At 51.4% G+C, this 16,531-nt stretch overlaps 9 protein-coding genes across 9 annotated transcripts; 1 reads left to right on the forward strand and 8 right to left on the reverse strand.

Annotated features, from left to right (window-relative positions):
* Positions 1–1,274: 1,274 nt before the first annotated feature.
* On the reverse strand, positions 1,275–2,769 carry VTN00DRAFT_4260 (uncharacterized protein; the record flags this gene model as incomplete). The annotated part of the gene is made up of 7 exons (XM_069430669.1): positions 1,275–1,363; positions 1,488–1,608; positions 1,706–1,846; positions 1,921–2,066; positions 2,213–2,364; positions 2,601–2,641; positions 2,761–2,769. 7 exons carry the CDS (start codon positions 2,767–2,769, stop codon positions 1,275–1,277), a joined length of 699 nt encoding a protein of 232 aa, XP_069289781.1.
* A 572-nt stretch (positions 2,770–3,341) lies between these two features.
* On the forward strand, positions 3,342–3,666 carry VTN00DRAFT_4261 (uncharacterized protein; the record flags this gene model as incomplete). The annotated part of the gene is made up of 2 exons (XM_069430670.1): positions 3,342–3,478; positions 3,558–3,666. 2 exons carry the CDS (start codon positions 3,342–3,344, stop codon positions 3,664–3,666), a joined length of 246 nt encoding a protein of 81 aa, XP_069289782.1.
* A 16-nt stretch (positions 3,667–3,682) lies between these two features.
* VTN00DRAFT_4262 (uncharacterized protein) lies at positions 3,683–4,788 on the reverse strand (the record flags this gene model as incomplete). Its single annotated transcript, XM_069430671.1, has 4 exons — positions 3,683–3,762; positions 3,827–3,955; positions 4,028–4,286; positions 4,552–4,788. 4 exons carry the CDS (start codon positions 4,786–4,788, stop codon positions 3,683–3,685), a joined length of 705 nt encoding a protein of 234 aa, XP_069289783.1.
* A 738-nt stretch (positions 4,789–5,526) lies between these two features.
* VTN00DRAFT_4263 (uncharacterized protein) lies at positions 5,527–8,091 on the reverse strand (the record flags this gene model as incomplete). Its single annotated transcript, XM_069430672.1, has 1 exon — positions 5,527–8,091. One exon carries the CDS (start codon positions 8,089–8,091, stop codon positions 5,527–5,529), a length of 2,565 nt encoding a protein of 854 aa, XP_069289784.1.
* Positions 8,092–8,503: 412 nt separating this feature from the next.
* On the reverse strand, positions 8,504–11,197 carry VTN00DRAFT_4264 (uncharacterized protein; the record flags this gene model as incomplete). Its single annotated transcript, XM_069430673.1, has 3 exons — positions 8,504–8,740; positions 9,473–11,021; positions 11,094–11,197. 3 exons carry the CDS (start codon positions 11,195–11,197, stop codon positions 8,504–8,506), a joined length of 1,890 nt encoding a protein of 629 aa, XP_069289785.1.
* A 1,731-nt stretch (positions 11,198–12,928) lies between these two features.
* VTN00DRAFT_4265 (uncharacterized protein) lies at positions 12,929–13,485 on the reverse strand (the record flags this gene model as incomplete). The annotated part of the gene is made up of 3 exons (XM_069430674.1): positions 12,929–13,009; positions 13,052–13,270; positions 13,453–13,485. 3 exons carry the CDS (start codon positions 13,483–13,485, stop codon positions 12,929–12,931), a joined length of 333 nt encoding a protein of 110 aa, XP_069289786.1.
* Positions 13,486–13,567: 82 nt separating this feature from the next.
* VTN00DRAFT_4266 (uncharacterized protein) lies at positions 13,568–13,852 on the reverse strand (the record flags this gene model as incomplete). Its single annotated transcript, XM_069430675.1, has 1 exon — positions 13,568–13,852. One exon carries the CDS (start codon positions 13,850–13,852, stop codon positions 13,568–13,570), a length of 285 nt encoding a protein of 94 aa, XP_069289787.1.
* Positions 13,853–13,942: 90 nt separating this feature from the next.
* Positions 13,943–15,699, reverse strand: VTN00DRAFT_4267 (uncharacterized protein; the record flags this gene model as incomplete). Its single annotated transcript, XM_069430676.1, has 5 exons — positions 13,943–14,284; positions 14,340–14,751; positions 14,806–14,892; positions 14,946–15,344; positions 15,425–15,699. The coding sequence occupies 5 exons, from the start codon at positions 15,697–15,699 to the stop codon at positions 13,943–13,945; spliced, it is 1,515 nt and encodes a 504-aa protein (XP_069289788.1).
* Positions 15,700–15,857: 158 nt separating this feature from the next.
* VTN00DRAFT_4268 (uncharacterized protein) lies at positions 15,858–16,439 on the reverse strand (the record flags this gene model as incomplete). Its single annotated transcript, XM_069430677.1, has 2 exons — positions 15,858–16,055; positions 16,164–16,439. 2 exons carry the CDS (start codon positions 16,437–16,439, stop codon positions 15,858–15,860), a joined length of 474 nt encoding a protein of 157 aa, XP_069289789.1.
* Positions 16,440–16,531: the final 92 nt, after the last annotated feature.

Here is a 16,531-nt window from a genome sequence, read left to right on the forward strand (position 1 = left end):
TGACTTACTTGACTTGACTGACTCCGGTCATGTCACGCCATCGATTGATTGATCAATCCAGTAAGCTCCATATCCATCCATACAATACGAAAAGACCAGAAAGAATAATACCTGCTTAAAGCATGGATTGGTTCAGTTTGTTTTCTTTGCCTTCGATCATGAATTCATGAGTTAGGTAGGTAGGTAGGAACTCGGTGTAAAGAAGAAGAAGAAGAAGAAGGCCAAGTAGAAATTAGATAGGTACCTTTGTAAAGTTCCAATGTTTATAAATATGAGTCTCGAGTCCTACTACCCGGGCGAAATGTCTGAGTTATGTATGTATGTACCTTAGATAGGTAGATAGGAATTAATGAATTAATTCAAATCAAGTTATATATAAGTGGATAAGATAATGGGTAGGAACTGCACTGAAACTCTATGAATCGTAAGGAATGCATATGGGGTATGTACATGTACATACAGGAGACGTATTAACCGCAAGGAAGGAGGTAACCAAGCAAGCAAGCAACCGGGAGGACGCACTGCAGTGGAGATAAGTCGGTGCATTGCTTCTACTTCTGCTCTATCCTGTCCTATCCTACTATTTGCCAACCGACGATGGATCGACTAATGGATAAACGACACTGCCGTTTCTCTGTAGTCGACGATGTACGTTAGATACCTAGATACCTTAGATATATTCATCTCACCAGGTGTAGCTACATACATACGCGACACGGTGCACAGAAGAATTCTGCAATCATATACTGTACTGTACTGTACTTTTCTTTTCAACTTGACTAGGGACTAGACTAAAGAAAAGGAAACTAACTATTTACCTATTAATCAGGTCCGCCGCGGGGGAATCAAGTCAAGTTCAAATCAAATCGGAACCAAGCAACCCCAAGACTGCAAAGCGACGAGTGAAAAACAACACAGGAAGACGAGAGAGATGACAAGGACCAAGTCCCTCTCCAGAGACAGGACGAAAGAGAAGATAGAAAGTTCTGTTTTCAAGGTAGAGATGATTGGAAATTGAGACAGATGGATAAGACACATTTTGCTGAGGAAACCTATCTTTCTTTCCACTTTCATTGTATTGTAATCATAATGGCAACATTTCCATTTCCATTATGTTCTTATTTCTTTCTTTCTTTTTTCTTCTCACTATGTGCAGATATCATATGGGTCAGTGTTCATATCAATCAGATCAGATTGTATCTTTATTACGTCTTTCTTCCTTACATATCCTGACAATCATGTGTGGGTTGAAATTCGAACAAGCCATCATTCCGTCATACAACACCCTTCTCCTGTGTGAAATCCCACAGCATCTTGATAAGAGCATCTGGGAGCGTGTAGAGGTCGACGTGGAATTCGCCCTCTGTAGCATGTTAGTTCCGTGTCCATCTGGGATGGAAAGACAATTTGAGAGATCAGATAGAAGGAAAGCCAATAATTCAGATGAAAAGAGCCATCTGAAGGTTGAACAAAAAGGAAATACATACGTTCCACATCATTCTTTGTGTAGGAATCGGCAGATTTGTTGTCATGCACCATCTGGACGACCTGGAGCAAGTCATCCTCGCCAAGCTTCTGGAGACCGTCCGCAAGCTTGTCCATGTCGACCTGCTCAAATAAATATATCATCGTAAGCAATGGAAGCTCCCGAAAGAAAGTCCAAGGGGCCGCCTTTATGCTCTGCCCATACCACCACAGAACTCACATTCTTGTCTACCCGCTTCTTCTTCTTGCTGCCCTCTTCCACGACTCCACTGCGTTTCGACTTGATACCGTTTTCGTCACCGGGAACGGGTCCAGATTCTCGGAGAGCGGCAAGGAGTGCGGGCTTCGGGTTTCTGAAGGTCTATACAACAGAAACGAGGGCACACGTAAGTATTTGTATAGGCCTGTCGATAAACGAAAGAGTGGTGCACTCACAATAACATGCTTGGACTCGTAGCGCGGTTGTTGGAAGTTCAGGTCGTGGGTGATGATATGTTCCTTGTCCGGCGCAAACAGGCTAATCTGCATATCGAACTCTCCCCAACCTTCCTCCTGGATCCTGAACGGTGGGTTCTTGAAGGCTATGCACGAAAACGCTCCATGTTAGCCCAGGTCCATCACCTCAACTTCGCCTGGCTTCATATGCCGTTCACGGCATGCCAAAAAAACAACGAAAGGCATTTTCAACCAGATAACAGGAGTAAACAGGTTATGCAGGCGCACGTACTTTGAATCGCTCTGTCCCCGAAACTAGGGTGCAACGTGTACGTCACTTTGTCGAATATGTTCGCGGGAACCTGCTCGCCATGTTCGTTCAGAAGGTAGATTTCGATCGACCAGGACCGGAGAGGGAATCCTTCGACACCAGAATCCTTGTCGCTGTGATCCAGCCATATTGATTAGCCACAGTTGAATTGGACCTCGATGAATGGATGACGCGAACGCGCGCGCGTATGTGTGTAGTCGCTGGGATGGCACCTGCGGCCCGGCCATAACGCAGGATGATGAATCCATCCCTACGCGGGGAACGCGATAGAGAAAGAGAAAGAGGGAAGAAGAAAGAAGAAAGAGATTTGGTCTTCGCGAAACCAGGGACCCAAACTGGACAGACGTACACGATGTGTTGTTCCGTTATGAGCCTAATCGTCCTCTTGACCTGTGTGTGTTGAGAAAAGCAGTAACGTCAGCGTCATTCGAACATGGGACAACAAGCTCCAAAACACAGGGAAGAGCTCCAATAGCTGTCCATCATGGAGGGAAAAGAGGAAGACTCACGTCAGGCATCTTGAAAACTCGATATGGAAGCTCCGAGTCACGACCTCGACTTAAGTTGCGTCACCCTATCGTTGCAGCGACTCTCGACCAGGTCAGACTGCAAGGCAGCAGGCGCAAAGAAAGTAGCGCAGAACAGCCAAGTATGGTCAAATAAAAGAGGAAGATGAGCTCAAAGTGAGCTTTCTGTCGGAAAGAAAATCAAGGTCGAGTGTCGTCAGAGGTTCTGCGCGAGGGAGCTGTTGTTCGACCTTGAAGGAGCGCGTTTGAGGAGAGCGCGGGAAGAGCTCCGTGAATGATGGTGGGGTTGGATGCGTCGCGCGGCGGGTCGAAAGCCCACCCGGACAGCGGACAAGCAGCGGTCAGGGACCACAGACATGCGGCTCTCTTCAGCCCTATGGCGGGTATGCTGCAGACCGGGACTCCAGGGGCTTTGCATAGTAATACGCTCCTGTGAATGGGTTGTCTTCCTCGAGTGCTGCTTTTACATTTGCCTACCTGGTCCACCAAAACCGAACTATACGTCGGACAGAATCTACGCAGGTATCAGGAGCAGACTACAACACTATTTATGAAATTTGTGCATGTATTTGGGTGATATCTGGGGGTTACCGCATGCTCTATCTACTGCCAGCTGCCAGATGCTCGTCCATCTCGAAGGGCACCTGAGACAAAGGGGGGGGTGTACATGTCACGTCGACTTTTCATCACATGAATCACGGTCATGTCGAGATCAACATACACATATCTGTCATCTCGTTCACCGCGTGGGGACTAACAATAGGGGTTTCTGAATAAAGAAATGGGGAAAGACGTTGGGCTTGGGAGTTCGTGGACGGGGGAGAGGGCTGGGAGAAGCCGTGCAAAGAAGAGGTGTCGGTCAAAGAACCGTCCACCTCGAGCAGTTGAGACAACTCAGGACCGTTTACTCCTCCTGCGCCTCCTTGAAGAGCTTCTCATTCTCCTGCTGAGCCTTGATGAAGGCGTCCTTGAAGAGGTTGGCGTCTGCAGAGCGGTGTTAGCGATGCTCAATGCCCAGAAGACAAAACCACAGGGCACTAAAACTTACTCTCGCTGTTGGCGAATCGAATAGCCAGCGTCTGAGCCTCGGGCTCACCCTCGCTAACATCAGCGGCAGCGTTCCACACCCAGCTGCGGTCACTGCCAACGTTGGGGGACAGCTTCATGTCAGGGACAACTAGTAGACGACCGTCAGCTTCCTTCCTGGTCCTTTATAAAAATTTCCTGGTATAAGATCCGGGTAACGTACTGTAGTGGTTTGCGCAGACCTTGAGGGTCTTGTCTCTCCGCATGACCAGGCGAGTCTTGTGGTTCTCCTTGTGCTTCAACAGTCTCACATCACCAGTGCCACGCTCCTTCCACTCTTTGCTCTCGCGGTCGAACCGGAACAGCTTGGCGCGCATCTTGAAGACCTGCTCCTCCAGCTCCTCGTTGGTCTTGGTCTCGACCTTCTCAGTCAGGCGGATGACGGGTTCGAAGTGGACGTCAGGGGACTCGGGAGCCTCATCCTTTAGAATCAAAGCAGTCAGCATCACTTCTACACCTAGTTTATGAGAAAAGAACAAGTAAGGGATTGAATCATATAGGGTCGTCCCCCTCCCGCTTCCCCTCCTCTCCCCCAACTAAGGGAAAGATATCACGCCAACCCCGCCAACCGAAAAGCGGCCGACGAAAAAGCCTGCAGGGAAGGAACCGCATCTCAACACTCCAACAACAGGCAAAAGTCCAACGTAGACAAGACAAAGATAAAAATAATAACAATATTGAACTCACCTCCTCCTCAGTCTTCTTTTTAGTGGCGCCCGAAGGCTCATCGGTCTCCTCCTCAGGCTCCTCCTTCTTCTCCTTCTTAGGACCTCCACCGAACATGGCGAAAACATTATCAGTCGTCTTGGGAGGCTCCTTCTTCTCCTCTGTCGTGGTGGTTGTAGTAGTCTCCTCCTTCTTCTCGGTGCCCTCCTGGGCGGAGGTGGTGGTGGGGTCAGGCTTTGTCTCAGCGACGTCAGACATTGTGATTATTAGATGGGGGGCCTTTATAAAGTTATCCGTATAAAAAAAAAGAATAAGAAGATATACGGGGGTTAAAGGGGTCAGGATGGATGGATGGATGGATCGCGTGCGAACAGGTCGGTGCCTGAGTTTTGTGCAAAGAGTGGTGTTTTGGTTATGTCTTGGGTAAAAGGTGGGTAGGTTTGTTGGCAAAATCCCGTCGTGCCTCCTACCCAGACTCTCTCTCTGGCCGCTAGTGCCACCGCCCCTCATACGCCAGCCCATCCCACGCCGAGCCAGATCTCTCAGCGGACTGTTCTTCGGCGCCTTCAGGGGAACCGCCACTAAGTATAGAGAAAAGTGAACAGGATTTTTTACCCTGTACCATAAGGAACCACGCGACACTCTGTGGCGCCCCGGGAATAAAGAACGTCCGGAAATTATCTACACTACAGGATTCATTAGTAAAACATCACCGGCGCAACGATACATCGATAAGTCATCCATATTGATGAATAGGGGAGTGTTTAGTACCTACGCTACCTACTGCTCGTGGATATCGTGCTCCCCTCGCCCATGAAAACCAGACAGCAAAATACAAGACTTCATAACACCCAACCCTAATGGATAAAATGGCTTGTCTCGCCGGATATCTTGCCTCGTTCCATTCCCAGCTATGATACTAGCCTGTTGCCATGAAAACCAAAGAAAACTAGACCCTGTTCCCTTGCAGTGAAACCAGATAAAATGGAAACATTATTATTTGCAAGCCCGACTATTGCAATCACGATGGCTCGAGGAGGACCTCGCACAACACTGGTGTCCTCCTCGCTTCAGCAGGCACCGCGCCTGCATCTGCGCCTTGGCCAAAGCCTTTGATTTCCGCATCTCATGCATTCGGTTCCTAAGTCCACCCAGGTCCATCCGTTGTGTAGAGGTGCTCAGTAGTCTCTTCCATGCATCATCCACAAATGTCTTGGCATCTTTATTGAGCCTTGTCGTATGTCCTCGCAAGGTCGACGATGCCGTTGAGAACTGCTGCAGCGCGCCTCGCTTGATGACTTCGGACAGCTGCTTCGACCTCGACAGTACAGCATCTCTGGTTTCGAGCGTAAGCTGCATGGAGTCGCGGCGAAGCGTCTCCGCCTCACGTCGCAGAAAATGCGACCGCTTGACAGCATCGCCCATCCACACTTGCAGATCCATAGAGAGACGATCATACACCTCAGAGAGCCCAGTCTGTGCAGTACCCAAGTCTTTCATGAGCCGTGACGAGACAACCTGTGCGGCCTTTTTCCAATTCGCGATCTTCATCCACGGCGTGCCGAAGTCAACTTCCGTCACCTGCTGTAAAAACGGCTTGGAAGTTGTTGCAATAGACACGTTCAGGAGTCCGTATGCATCTTCTCTGTCGAGCTTCAGGGTATAAACGCCGTCGAAGAGCTTTGAAAGCTCATATGACAGCGCCTTGTCACCTCTAGTGACACTGACATTGAACTTCGGCTGCTTTCTCGCGGACGTGAAGCTGTTGGGAGGCTTTATGATCACATGGCAATCTCCAACGACCTGTATCTGAAACTTGTCCGGATCACTCTGCCCGTCGAGTGAGAGGGAAATTCCCATTATTTCCTCAGCCGTAGAGAGCGCGTCAGGTATGCAGCTTGGCGTTTGAACTTCACTTAATGACGATGACTTCAATGAGAGCGACGTCTGTTTGAGTTCTTGGGCTGGGAGGAGACCCGTCGTGGAAATGGAACTAGGGGTGATGGTGGGAAGATTAGGAACGGCAGAGCGTGCGAAGAACTGGACTAGGAATAAAAGGATGGCTTTGAGGGCTGTGTATCCTAGTGTGATAGCGATGGCAGACAAGATGGAAAGGGTAACAACACGTAGAACAGGTTGCAGCTCGTGTGCACGACTTGTATAAGGGGAGAAACTCATATGCTTCGGATACTTCTCGCTGTCGAAGAACTGTTTCATGCCGGAAAGTCTCTGGTCCTCCGCGATTACCTTGGATGTCTTCTTGGTATAAAGACCAGAAAGAGAAGCCAGATTCCTATTAAGCTGCCCAGGCGTAATGCTTTCGAAGGTCTTCAAATCAATAGGATATCTTCTCAGAACAACGGTCTCTCCCGTCAGGGAATGACGAGACTCTAGACACATGTGCAGGCTGTGGTAGTCCAGGGGCACCAGGTCAGCGGGCCTCTTCCAGAGCGGCTCCTCAGATATAACCATTGCCGGGATCCCATGTCTCTTCATAAAAGTATGAGCCAACTTTCTGGTTCTCACGGCAAGGCTGTCGTCCTTTTCGGACATGAAAAAGATGGCTACATCCGGCAGCGTCCAATCGGACGAGGAGGAGATTTGGTACTGGGATCCGGTCCAAGAAGAGCTGCATGGTGGCCTATTCTTGAACTTCAGATTGATGGTACTTGGCTTGTCAGCTCGCGGCTCCGACGTCGCATCGAGGCACTCGTCAACGATCAGTTGGACGTGGATGGGGAGGAGCTCTGCAAAATTGGGAGTAGCCCCAGCACCAAAGGACGTCGGAACGACATGGTACCTAGAGGATTCTGCGGAACTGCTCTCAAACCCATCTCTCGAGCTTGAGACCAAGACATCTCCGATCTTGTCCAGTACGATGTGCCTGAACTCCGGGTTTCCCACATACAGCACACGGAACGGCTTGTCCAGATCGAGACTCTGCTTCGTCATCGTCTGCTGGACGGTGACAATGAGGTGGGTGTCTTCCAGATTGTGAGGGAGACGCTCCTTCAGCTCCGATGCCTCAGCCCCGTCAAAGATCCGTATGGTATGCTTGAGTTCCACCCGCTCGATCTCCGGCCATCTGTCAGGCTCCCTGAACTCGATGGATTCGGAGGGGTGCTGGTAGGCAGCTTTCATGGTCAGGTTGCTGTCATTTATATCATCACTTACGCGGGCAAACAGGGGCGGCAGCTCCTGGGACTCCGAGATGTTGCTCTGCTCATCGTCATTGCCGTCCACCTCGCTACTGCTCTCCCGCTCGTCCAGGCTGGCCACATCGTCTGGGCCGTTCTGGCTAATGAGGGATCCAATATCCGTCTGCTCAGAACGGGAACCGTCTTCCGAGTGCACATCAGAAGCACTCAGAGTTGCCCAGCTCTCGCTTAGGGAGCTCGACGGACGATGTGTATGAGGGGTTGACGTCATGTTGGCAGGTCGGGACTGAGACAACCACTCTTCTACAGAGGCACTGAGCGGAGGGAAGGTTGGATATCGGAGACTTGGAGCGAGAGTGGGACTCGGTGAATTTCTGTCGTGAGGGTCTGGAGCGTCAGCCATGTTGTCTGAGATGAGAGATCATGGAAATGAAGGTAGCAGGATCAGGACGAGGATCGGGCTGCGGGTTTCGATCAAGGCGCTGTAGATCAAAAGAGGAGGACATGAGAAGGTGAGGTTAACAGGAAAGTAGAGGTTATGTTAACCGGATAATGGATATTTCCTTTCTCCAGAGAGCGACAAAGAGAGTAGCAGTGGTCGTAGACTGTACTCTCCGTCCTCTCTGCCTAACATGCCCGAGCCCGGAGGGGCCGTTAGTCGCAGATGCCCAATGACTAGGCGGGTGCCGGGCCACGGTTCGCGGGTGCGGGAGCAAGAGGTCAGACGTTCCAGGCAGGAGACAGGTACTAAGCTCCTCTGAGCGTCGAGAGGAATCGTACTAGTTCGAAAGCAAGAGTCCGCCAGAGGTTGGAAGTCACTCCGTTAAACGGCTGGCTGGCGACGATGTCAAGATGATACAGCGAGGATGGCCCGGGCGGAACTCACGGGCGGGGCACATGACGCTGCACCCCTGGTGACCACAGGCTGCAGGCTCTCGCCAGGTGTCTGGCGGAGGGGTACTTGGAAATACATCCCGCGCGCCTGTGCTGCCGCTGCTCCAGATGTACTCCGCGGTCGAGGACGCGATAACGTCGAGGCTGCCTATCAGCCGCTGTGCCGCAAATAGCTAGCTCCGCTCTCTGCCCCGCCCGTCATGGGCCCATCACCTGAACATCATCTGAACCGGCGATAACGACGTCCGCCAGGTGTAATTGGATGTTCTGCTACGTGGCGTGTTGCGATATACTGCTACTGTGGCCGAGTCCGGCACGGATGAGGGATCCTTGTTGTTGTAGCGTTATTTATCGGCCCAGAGGGGGTGAACCGTAACGGTTGGTCTACAGTCGGCGGGCGGCATGATACATTCGTGATGACGTAGCTCCGGCTTCCGGCTGCCTAGCATGTATGCACTTGACTGGTTCGCTCACGTTTAACCCCTGGGAACCGGGCCCAGATCTCGAGGCAGTGTCACAATATCTAGTGATATTAATGACTTCGTGTCCAACAACTTTTTGGTGCCGTGTTGGATGGTCTTCACCATCTTACATGGTGCCCTTCGAACTTGCATGGGACTTCGTTCACCTGCATACAAAGCACGCCACAGGGACGGAAATGATCATCAAAGGCGTTGAAACTTGAACCGGCGGTTCGTAGTAAATACCACATGAGGTAGGGATACAGACCCTGGCAAGATATGCAGAATACCCCTCAATCATTCCCACGCACTTCATAACGGCAAGAAGCCAATCTAAAGGATCGGTTGCTAAAGGAATGCAAGCACTACGACGAGTAGGCTCGTCTCAAGCCCCGATAACCCCTTCTTCACAAGCTTCCCCCCAGACACCTCCCAGCCACCCGGACCCCACAGCACCCGGCTAACCGATCTGGCGTTCGCAGGTAAAGTCACCGCGACCTCCGTCTGCACCGAAAGTTCCGAATACTCCAGATTCAAGATACTAACCAGCATGAGCTTTCCGACTTTCCACCCCGCGGCATCGATCCTCGGGTGTCCCCCGATCACCGGAAGCGGCGTCGTCGGCGCCCCGAGCAAGAAACCCGAGACATCCTTCCTCACGAGCACCTTGGCCAGCTGGCTCGTCACGTCCATCAGTGCCGGCTCGGTCGGGTAAGACCACATGACGATGGCCTTTGCGTTGTGGTTGATGCTGAGCATGTTCATCGTCACCTCCTCCTCGGCTGTCGGGTACCGTCTCCAGAAGGACTCGTTACCAAAGGCCTGCGGAACGCCCCAAAGAGCTTTTGGAGAACCTCCGGTCCAGTCTCCGTACTGGGTAAAGAGGTCCAGACGGCGAGAGATGTCCTCGAAGTTGCCCTCGCAGTCGTCGCAGCCGCAGCAGCCGTAGGTAGTGTTGCATACGGTGCCGTACGGTTCGGACCACGAGGTATTGACGGCGATAGGGTAGACATCTGAAAGAATGATGTCCGCGCCGGAGGCGTAGTCCTCGTAGTAGAAGTTGTAGCAGTTCAGGCACAGAGAGACCGGGTGCCACGGGTCCAGGGACTTGATAAGATCGTAGGCGAGCTTGGTCCCGTCGAGGGGATCACCGTGGCCGTCCGGCTCGTCGCCCGTGTACCAGAGGAGCATGCTCTTTCGCGACTTTAGCATGTTGACCTGCTCCTCCACGGAGGTGAGGTTCAGGTAGGTCCACCGCATGTCGTACATGACCCAGAGACCGATATCGTCACATCTGTCCAGAAACATATTGAACGCTGTGAAATTGAAGGCCTGGTTGGGGAGTCCGGCGTCGGGGACAACGTGGATGACGTTGTACCCCAGGTCCTTGAACTTTTCCACGTTGTCAAGAGCATTGGCAAGATAGCCATCCCAGCTGACATAGAAAGAATAGGGAAAGATGGGCGTCCACGCTGACGAGTTCTCCGTATAGTCCTGAACTAACAGACCCCCATAGAGACTGTCAAGCTTGGTGACGCTGCCACCGTCCGTCCTGGCAGGAAGCCGATAGAGCTTCGTTTCAGCGACGTATGATTGATTGCCATCCTGAGAGACTCCTATAATCGTTACATCGTACGGCTCAAACCGAGGATAGATCCCATCCAAAGAGAAGACGATCTCATTCGATGTCGAATTCACAGGGACACTGCCACCAGAGACGAGATCAAGCCCGCTATCTGCGACGGCAATATCGATATACAGTATATCGAATGGCTTATGCACATTGTTATTCTGGTCCCATATGCTGCCGTAGTACGGCTTCCCATTGGTATACGAGAGGCCCGCGTCAACGATGAAAGAGCCAAAGTGTTCATCAGAAGTATAGAGGTCCATGCGGGGACGGATGCGCAGATCCAGGAGCGGATCTGCAGATGGAGACGGTTCATCGAGCCATCCCCCCGGTGGAAAGGACTGGTTGCTGTATTTTCCAAATTAATAATCCACTGGTCTATAGTTAGGAAAAGAGAAAGGAAGTCAGTGGTTTGCTTACGATGGTCTGTATGCCTTTCCACACCAAGTCTCAACCCCAGGGGGATTGTTGAAGGCCGCGGCCAGGCCGAATGCGCTGGACAGCACTATTATTGAGGAGATCATTGCGCGCAACAGGGCAAGGGAGGCACATCGTGCTTCTGGGGGAAGAAAGGGGGAAAGATAAGTACAGCCAAAGCTGTCTGCTAGACTCTCAAACCTCGATCCTATCGTTGCATTAGTATGCAGTAGTATCCATGGGGATTGAAACTCTCCCCGACTGTCCTAGTGGATTACAACAATGCGGGCAGCCCACGTTTGTCGGGCGGGGTATTAATAATTGTCAACATCCGCGCCTGTTTTTACGAGGAATAATTGGAATAATTGCTGTAGAAACCCTGCCTAGCGGGAGGGGCGGTAAAAGAAAAGTCCCAGTTTCGCTATTGCGGATCGGCGATCACTATATTTGATCTACTACGTAGTACGGAATAGTCGATTGAACTCCAGGGGCCATGTTTCCTTGATGTACTGCGTACTCCGTACGGGGCCTAGGTATGGTACTACCGGTCAACAATTCGGTTGGATCGGTACGGAGCGCTCCGTAGACCAAGGGTTGAGTGATCTGCGTGGGCCCTGCGATCGTAGTCTTTGGGGCGTAGGGGATCTAAAGAGTACGCAGTAGTATCACGGTTGCAAATCTCGAGGACAGAAAATACGGTGTAAAGACAAAGAATAGCTCAGGATAATGGAGAGAATAGTGAGGTATGATGGCACACAAGTCTTTAGCCGGCGCAGTAGATGTACGAGAGACCAGCTCGTAGATGTAGGGACAAAGAAGGCATGTTGATGGTGCTGTATCCCTTGTAAGGCCCCCCGGCATTGGAGTGGTGTCTGTGCAGGCCCCTAGTACTGTAGGTACTTATGTTTGCAAAAGATGGCATATGTTGCAACTTCCCGAGCTATCCATGGATGTATATCTACTGTAAAAGAATTAAATAAGGTATAAATATCAAGGAATTCCTATCGCTACAAGAGTTCGCTGTCCTACAGAGTAATCAGAAGCGAATTGATAGATACCTGCAGCTACCACAGCATGCAACGGTGACATAGCGCTACTACGATAAGTACCTGTACCTAGTAAGTACGTACCTAGATAACGCTATGTTGATGTACCACTTACAACAAAAAGAGTTGGATATCATTACACATGTGTGGGAATAAAAAAAGAACAAGAGAGAGAGAGAGAGAGAGAGAGAGAGAGAGCAGAGAGACTTGGTATCGTGATGCTTATATTGCACTAGGCCCTCAGATATACTAATCCATGGGTCAGATATGTAGCTTAATTCCTTAAAGGCACAACCCATACACCATATACATAGATCCAGTATGGAACCGGCGCTTGCAATCCAAGGTTCCGGCAGGTATCTGTTACTGCCATTGGTCCTGTCGAGTTGAACATTTTCAGGAAACATGGACCTTGGGTATGCTTGGGTATGGATGCCAAAGTTAGCCCAACGGCGGCTTCAGCTCCGAGGTGGTAAGCAGCATTGGAGGGGGCCTGACTAGATACCTAGATAAGAAATACTATATTGCGTAATATTTTGTTGGCTGCAACGAGCATACAAGTTGCCGTGTGCCCCCGGTCTCGGGGACACAGTTGGCGGTCTATGAAAACTTACGATGACCATCCTGCGGTATGATACGGCTATCAGTGTTCCAAGAATAAGAAGCTACTATTCCAAGAAGACAGAAACCAGATCAAGACAAAAATGAAACTTGATTTGTCCAATATTTATTATCGTGGGGTGAGCTATTATAACCAAAAAAATCTCATGAGCCTGCCTGTCAATTAACCAACTAGGATCTGCGAAGCCCGTAGTCAAGGAAGGAATGGAGATGTCCGTTCGGTTCAAACAAAGACCTTTTAGAGACAGCGCACTGGCCCTATCATTTCCTGGACATGAATAGATTACTCCATACTCTATAGACAGCCGGTCTCGATCTGCTATTTGCGTGGTGGGGGAATAACGTGTGGCGGTGCATGTCGCGGGTGTGAGGAAAGAGGTATGTACACATCATGAAGAAAATGCTGGGTAATGATAAAGAATAGAATAACATAAGGCGCGAGCGAAAAGAAGAAATAAAGGCAGGAAAGTCTTGAAACAGGCATGGATCGATGAGAAGGAACCACTCAGAGTTCTACAACCCTCCCTTTCAACGCCTGCCGTCTCCTCTTGTCCCGATGTGTCCTTGAACAATCATCGTCTCATGAAGTTTCTTAATTGTGCTCTCGCTTGTCTGCGAAGTTAAAACTCGCCTTCGGAACCCATCGGGTCCCTACTTTCATGCTGACAGGTCAATCGCGATCACGTCTGTGAAACCGGGATCGCAGTGAAAGTGTCAAGATCGCGCATCTCGGAAGCCGGGAGCAGAGATCGATTCCCAGAAATCGAACCGACTGTCTCCTCTGACACGACGGCGTTGTAAGTTGGCGATTCAAGCTTCGTGGAGACAACGAGAGTTCCAGTGATTAGTATTTCGCGGTGAAGGGCTCGCTCCGTAGTCGCACAATGCTCTTTTCCAAAGAGAAGATAGCGTGTCGACAGGATTTAGAACGGCAATCCAAATGAAACGTACAAGAGGCACGCTAGATGAGGCCAAACAATATCGATAAGAATGGTGACACTGGCTTCCCCAAAAGGAAGCCGTCAGATCCGTTAACGCCATCCGGAAGAACCCCCGCGGCCGACAAGGACATGCAGGCCAAGAAAACAACTCCATGGGCGACCCAAGCGATGCTCAAAGTCGAAAGAAAAAGGTATGGAAAAGGAGGAGAATTTGGTACAGTGAAAAGGGAAGTGGAACACAGGTCTATGGAGATGCCCAGCCTCCAGCAACCTCGACCCATTGGGCAAGACAGCTTCCTTGCTTGCCTTCGACGTCGACAATATCTGTGTCACACTTGCACCTGCAACCGACTCCATTCTCTTTGACGGGGTCAGGAGTCGCCCAGTATTCATCCTCTTCTATCCGTTTCTTCTCGTCCTCTGTCGTCATCTCCAGGTACGGAATCCGAGGTAGCTGCCTCGCAGGAGCATTGGCTGGACAATGTTGGATGGTCGTGTGGCGGTATCCAAAATCACGGAAGTAATGGATATCGCTGGGCGAGAGAAGAGCTCCGGCGGCAAGGGAGTGGATAGGCGCATCACCCCACTGTAAACACACAAGTTAGAGCGCGCAGATCATAACGCGGCGGGTTGATACATACTCTTTCCATCCAGAAGCCCCCACTCCTGTCCATCATCTCGAAGAATTCCTCATATTCCTTGCTCCGGAAGAAGTCCAGACGCGCGATCTCAAAGTTACTCCAGAAGTGACACATGTTGTACTTCTCCCCTTCCATGGCTTCGGGGTCCACTTCCGGAATAGCGCCGTCACCCGCCTCGGTCTGCAGAATCTCGTCCGGGAGCTTCTCTTCCTTCTTCTCTTCAGCTGGCTTTTCCTCCTCTTGCTGTGGATCTTCCAGGAACATCTCCCAGAGCCCCTTGGACTTCAGGCCCTTATTCCGCTTGTAGGCGGAAGCGTAACGGAAGATGTTGGGCACAGTCTCTCGGAGCTCCTTAACGGCAATCGTAAAACCGTAGGTCTTGTTGTGTTCTGCCATCTTGATAAACGGATCGCTAAACCAACGCGTGAGTATGAGAGACGAAAAACGACGGCATTGGGAGACATACTAGGTGATGTCACAGAAGTACTTGATGTCGGGCTCCAACCGCCAGTACCATTCGTATTTCAGCAGGAGCGGGTGCTTGTAGAAGAAGCTGCAACAAGTCAGCACCGACATGGTACAAACGTGCACAAGGGATATGCTCACCCTGAATAGAACCTGCACATGTGGTGATAGCTCTCCATCCCTCCGTACATGATAGCAGCATCTCCTTGCTTCCTGATACCTTCCTTGGCTACCTCATGGTCGACCCAATCGGGAAAACCCCACATGCTGCTGTCGATCTTGCCAAACTCCACAGGAGCACTGGTGTAATTCCTGACTGTATCTTTGAATTCCTGGTCGAAGTCGCCATCGTTCAGGAAGACATAGGGGTAATGCCACCACCGGTTGAAATGTCTCTCAATGGACTTGATAGACTGGATGACACCCTCGAGTTCCTTATTTCTTGCCAGGACGACGAAAGCGGCGTTTGCCCGAGGACCGCTCGTGTCGATGTTGAGGCAGCCCGTAGCAAATACCTTATCGTGCTTTTCGCTGATTTTTCTATTTTGAACGGACACCCCGGTTAGTCTTCCATGGACTGCGATTGCAACGGGGATCCGGATGGAGGGTGGACAACGAACCTTATGGACGGCGGTGCGCCAGCTGGGATTAAGATCCGACCGGGGGAGGAAGGATGTCTAACGAAGAGAAGCAAAATAAGGACTATTACAAGGCATGGAAATAGTAAGACAAATCCCAGCGGTATTGAAATGGACGAATTCCCCTTTAGTCGTATCCGCCGCCGGAAAAACGCGAATCTGGGGACTATGCGGCCTTTTTCGCGCGAGAAGTCCTCGAGAGACGGCAGCACCGGCGAAGTAGGCAAGCGCTTCGCGATCCGCTGGATGAAGCCCATGGGTGCGAAGCGGGTGGTGAGGGCGCGGGCTTCGGGATCGAGGAGAAGGGGATTGCTGGCAAGATCCTAGCGCGATCACAGGGACCCAACCACGGATGGAGCGACACAGACGCCGACCGTGGACAACGAGGATCACGGAGAGAGGGCGAATGGAACAATTAAGACTCGAGTGGACAGGCGAGGAGGTTGTGCACTCGAGCCTTGACAGCGTGAGGGTGAGGAAGGACAGACGCCGGGAGCGGAAAGTAACGAGCGGCTGGAGGAATGCCTCCTTTCTCCCCAACTTCCTTTTCTGGTGACAGGACGACCAGAAACAGGCTGGAGGGACGATGCGGCAGACGAAGCAGCCTCGAGGTCTAGCAAAGACGAGGGGGACGAACGGCGACGGACGAGGTCATCAGTTCGAGGGGGGAGGGCGTCGAGGGAGACCGAAGGGCATAGGAATTGGCAGAGGTTGAGCAGACGGAGCGATGGAGATGGATTTTGGGGACGGAGGGCACGCTCGAGCCGCCAGAGGTCTGCCAAGACCAGGGATACGCAAGCGAGAGGCCTAAGGCGGTTCTGAGTGCTGGACTGGACCGCGGATGGCGCACGCCGTTACTAAGTCGGGAGCGCCAGACCGGGGGCCGGAGCGGGTTATTGCCACCGCCGGTGGACTCGGTCTCCGCCAGAAGCTTAGCCGCCTGCCTGTGCCTGCGTCCTTGAGCCCTTCGTACGGCAGCCAGAGTGGCATCAACCATCTATCATCGCGGCATCCCGTCGATCCCGAGAGCCGATCGACCGATTACAGTGTCTGGAGCACGCAGAACAAACGCTGGTCATGCTGATTACA

The sequence above is a fragment of the Thermoascus crustaceus genome, assembly GCF_041956765.1.
Source record: "Thermoascus crustaceus strain CBS 181.67 unplaced genomic scaffold VTN00scaffold_2, whole genome shotgun sequence".
In the NCBI taxonomy this organism is placed as follows: domain Eukaryota; kingdom Fungi; phylum Ascomycota; class Eurotiomycetes; order Eurotiales; family Thermoascaceae; genus Thermoascus; species Thermoascus crustaceus.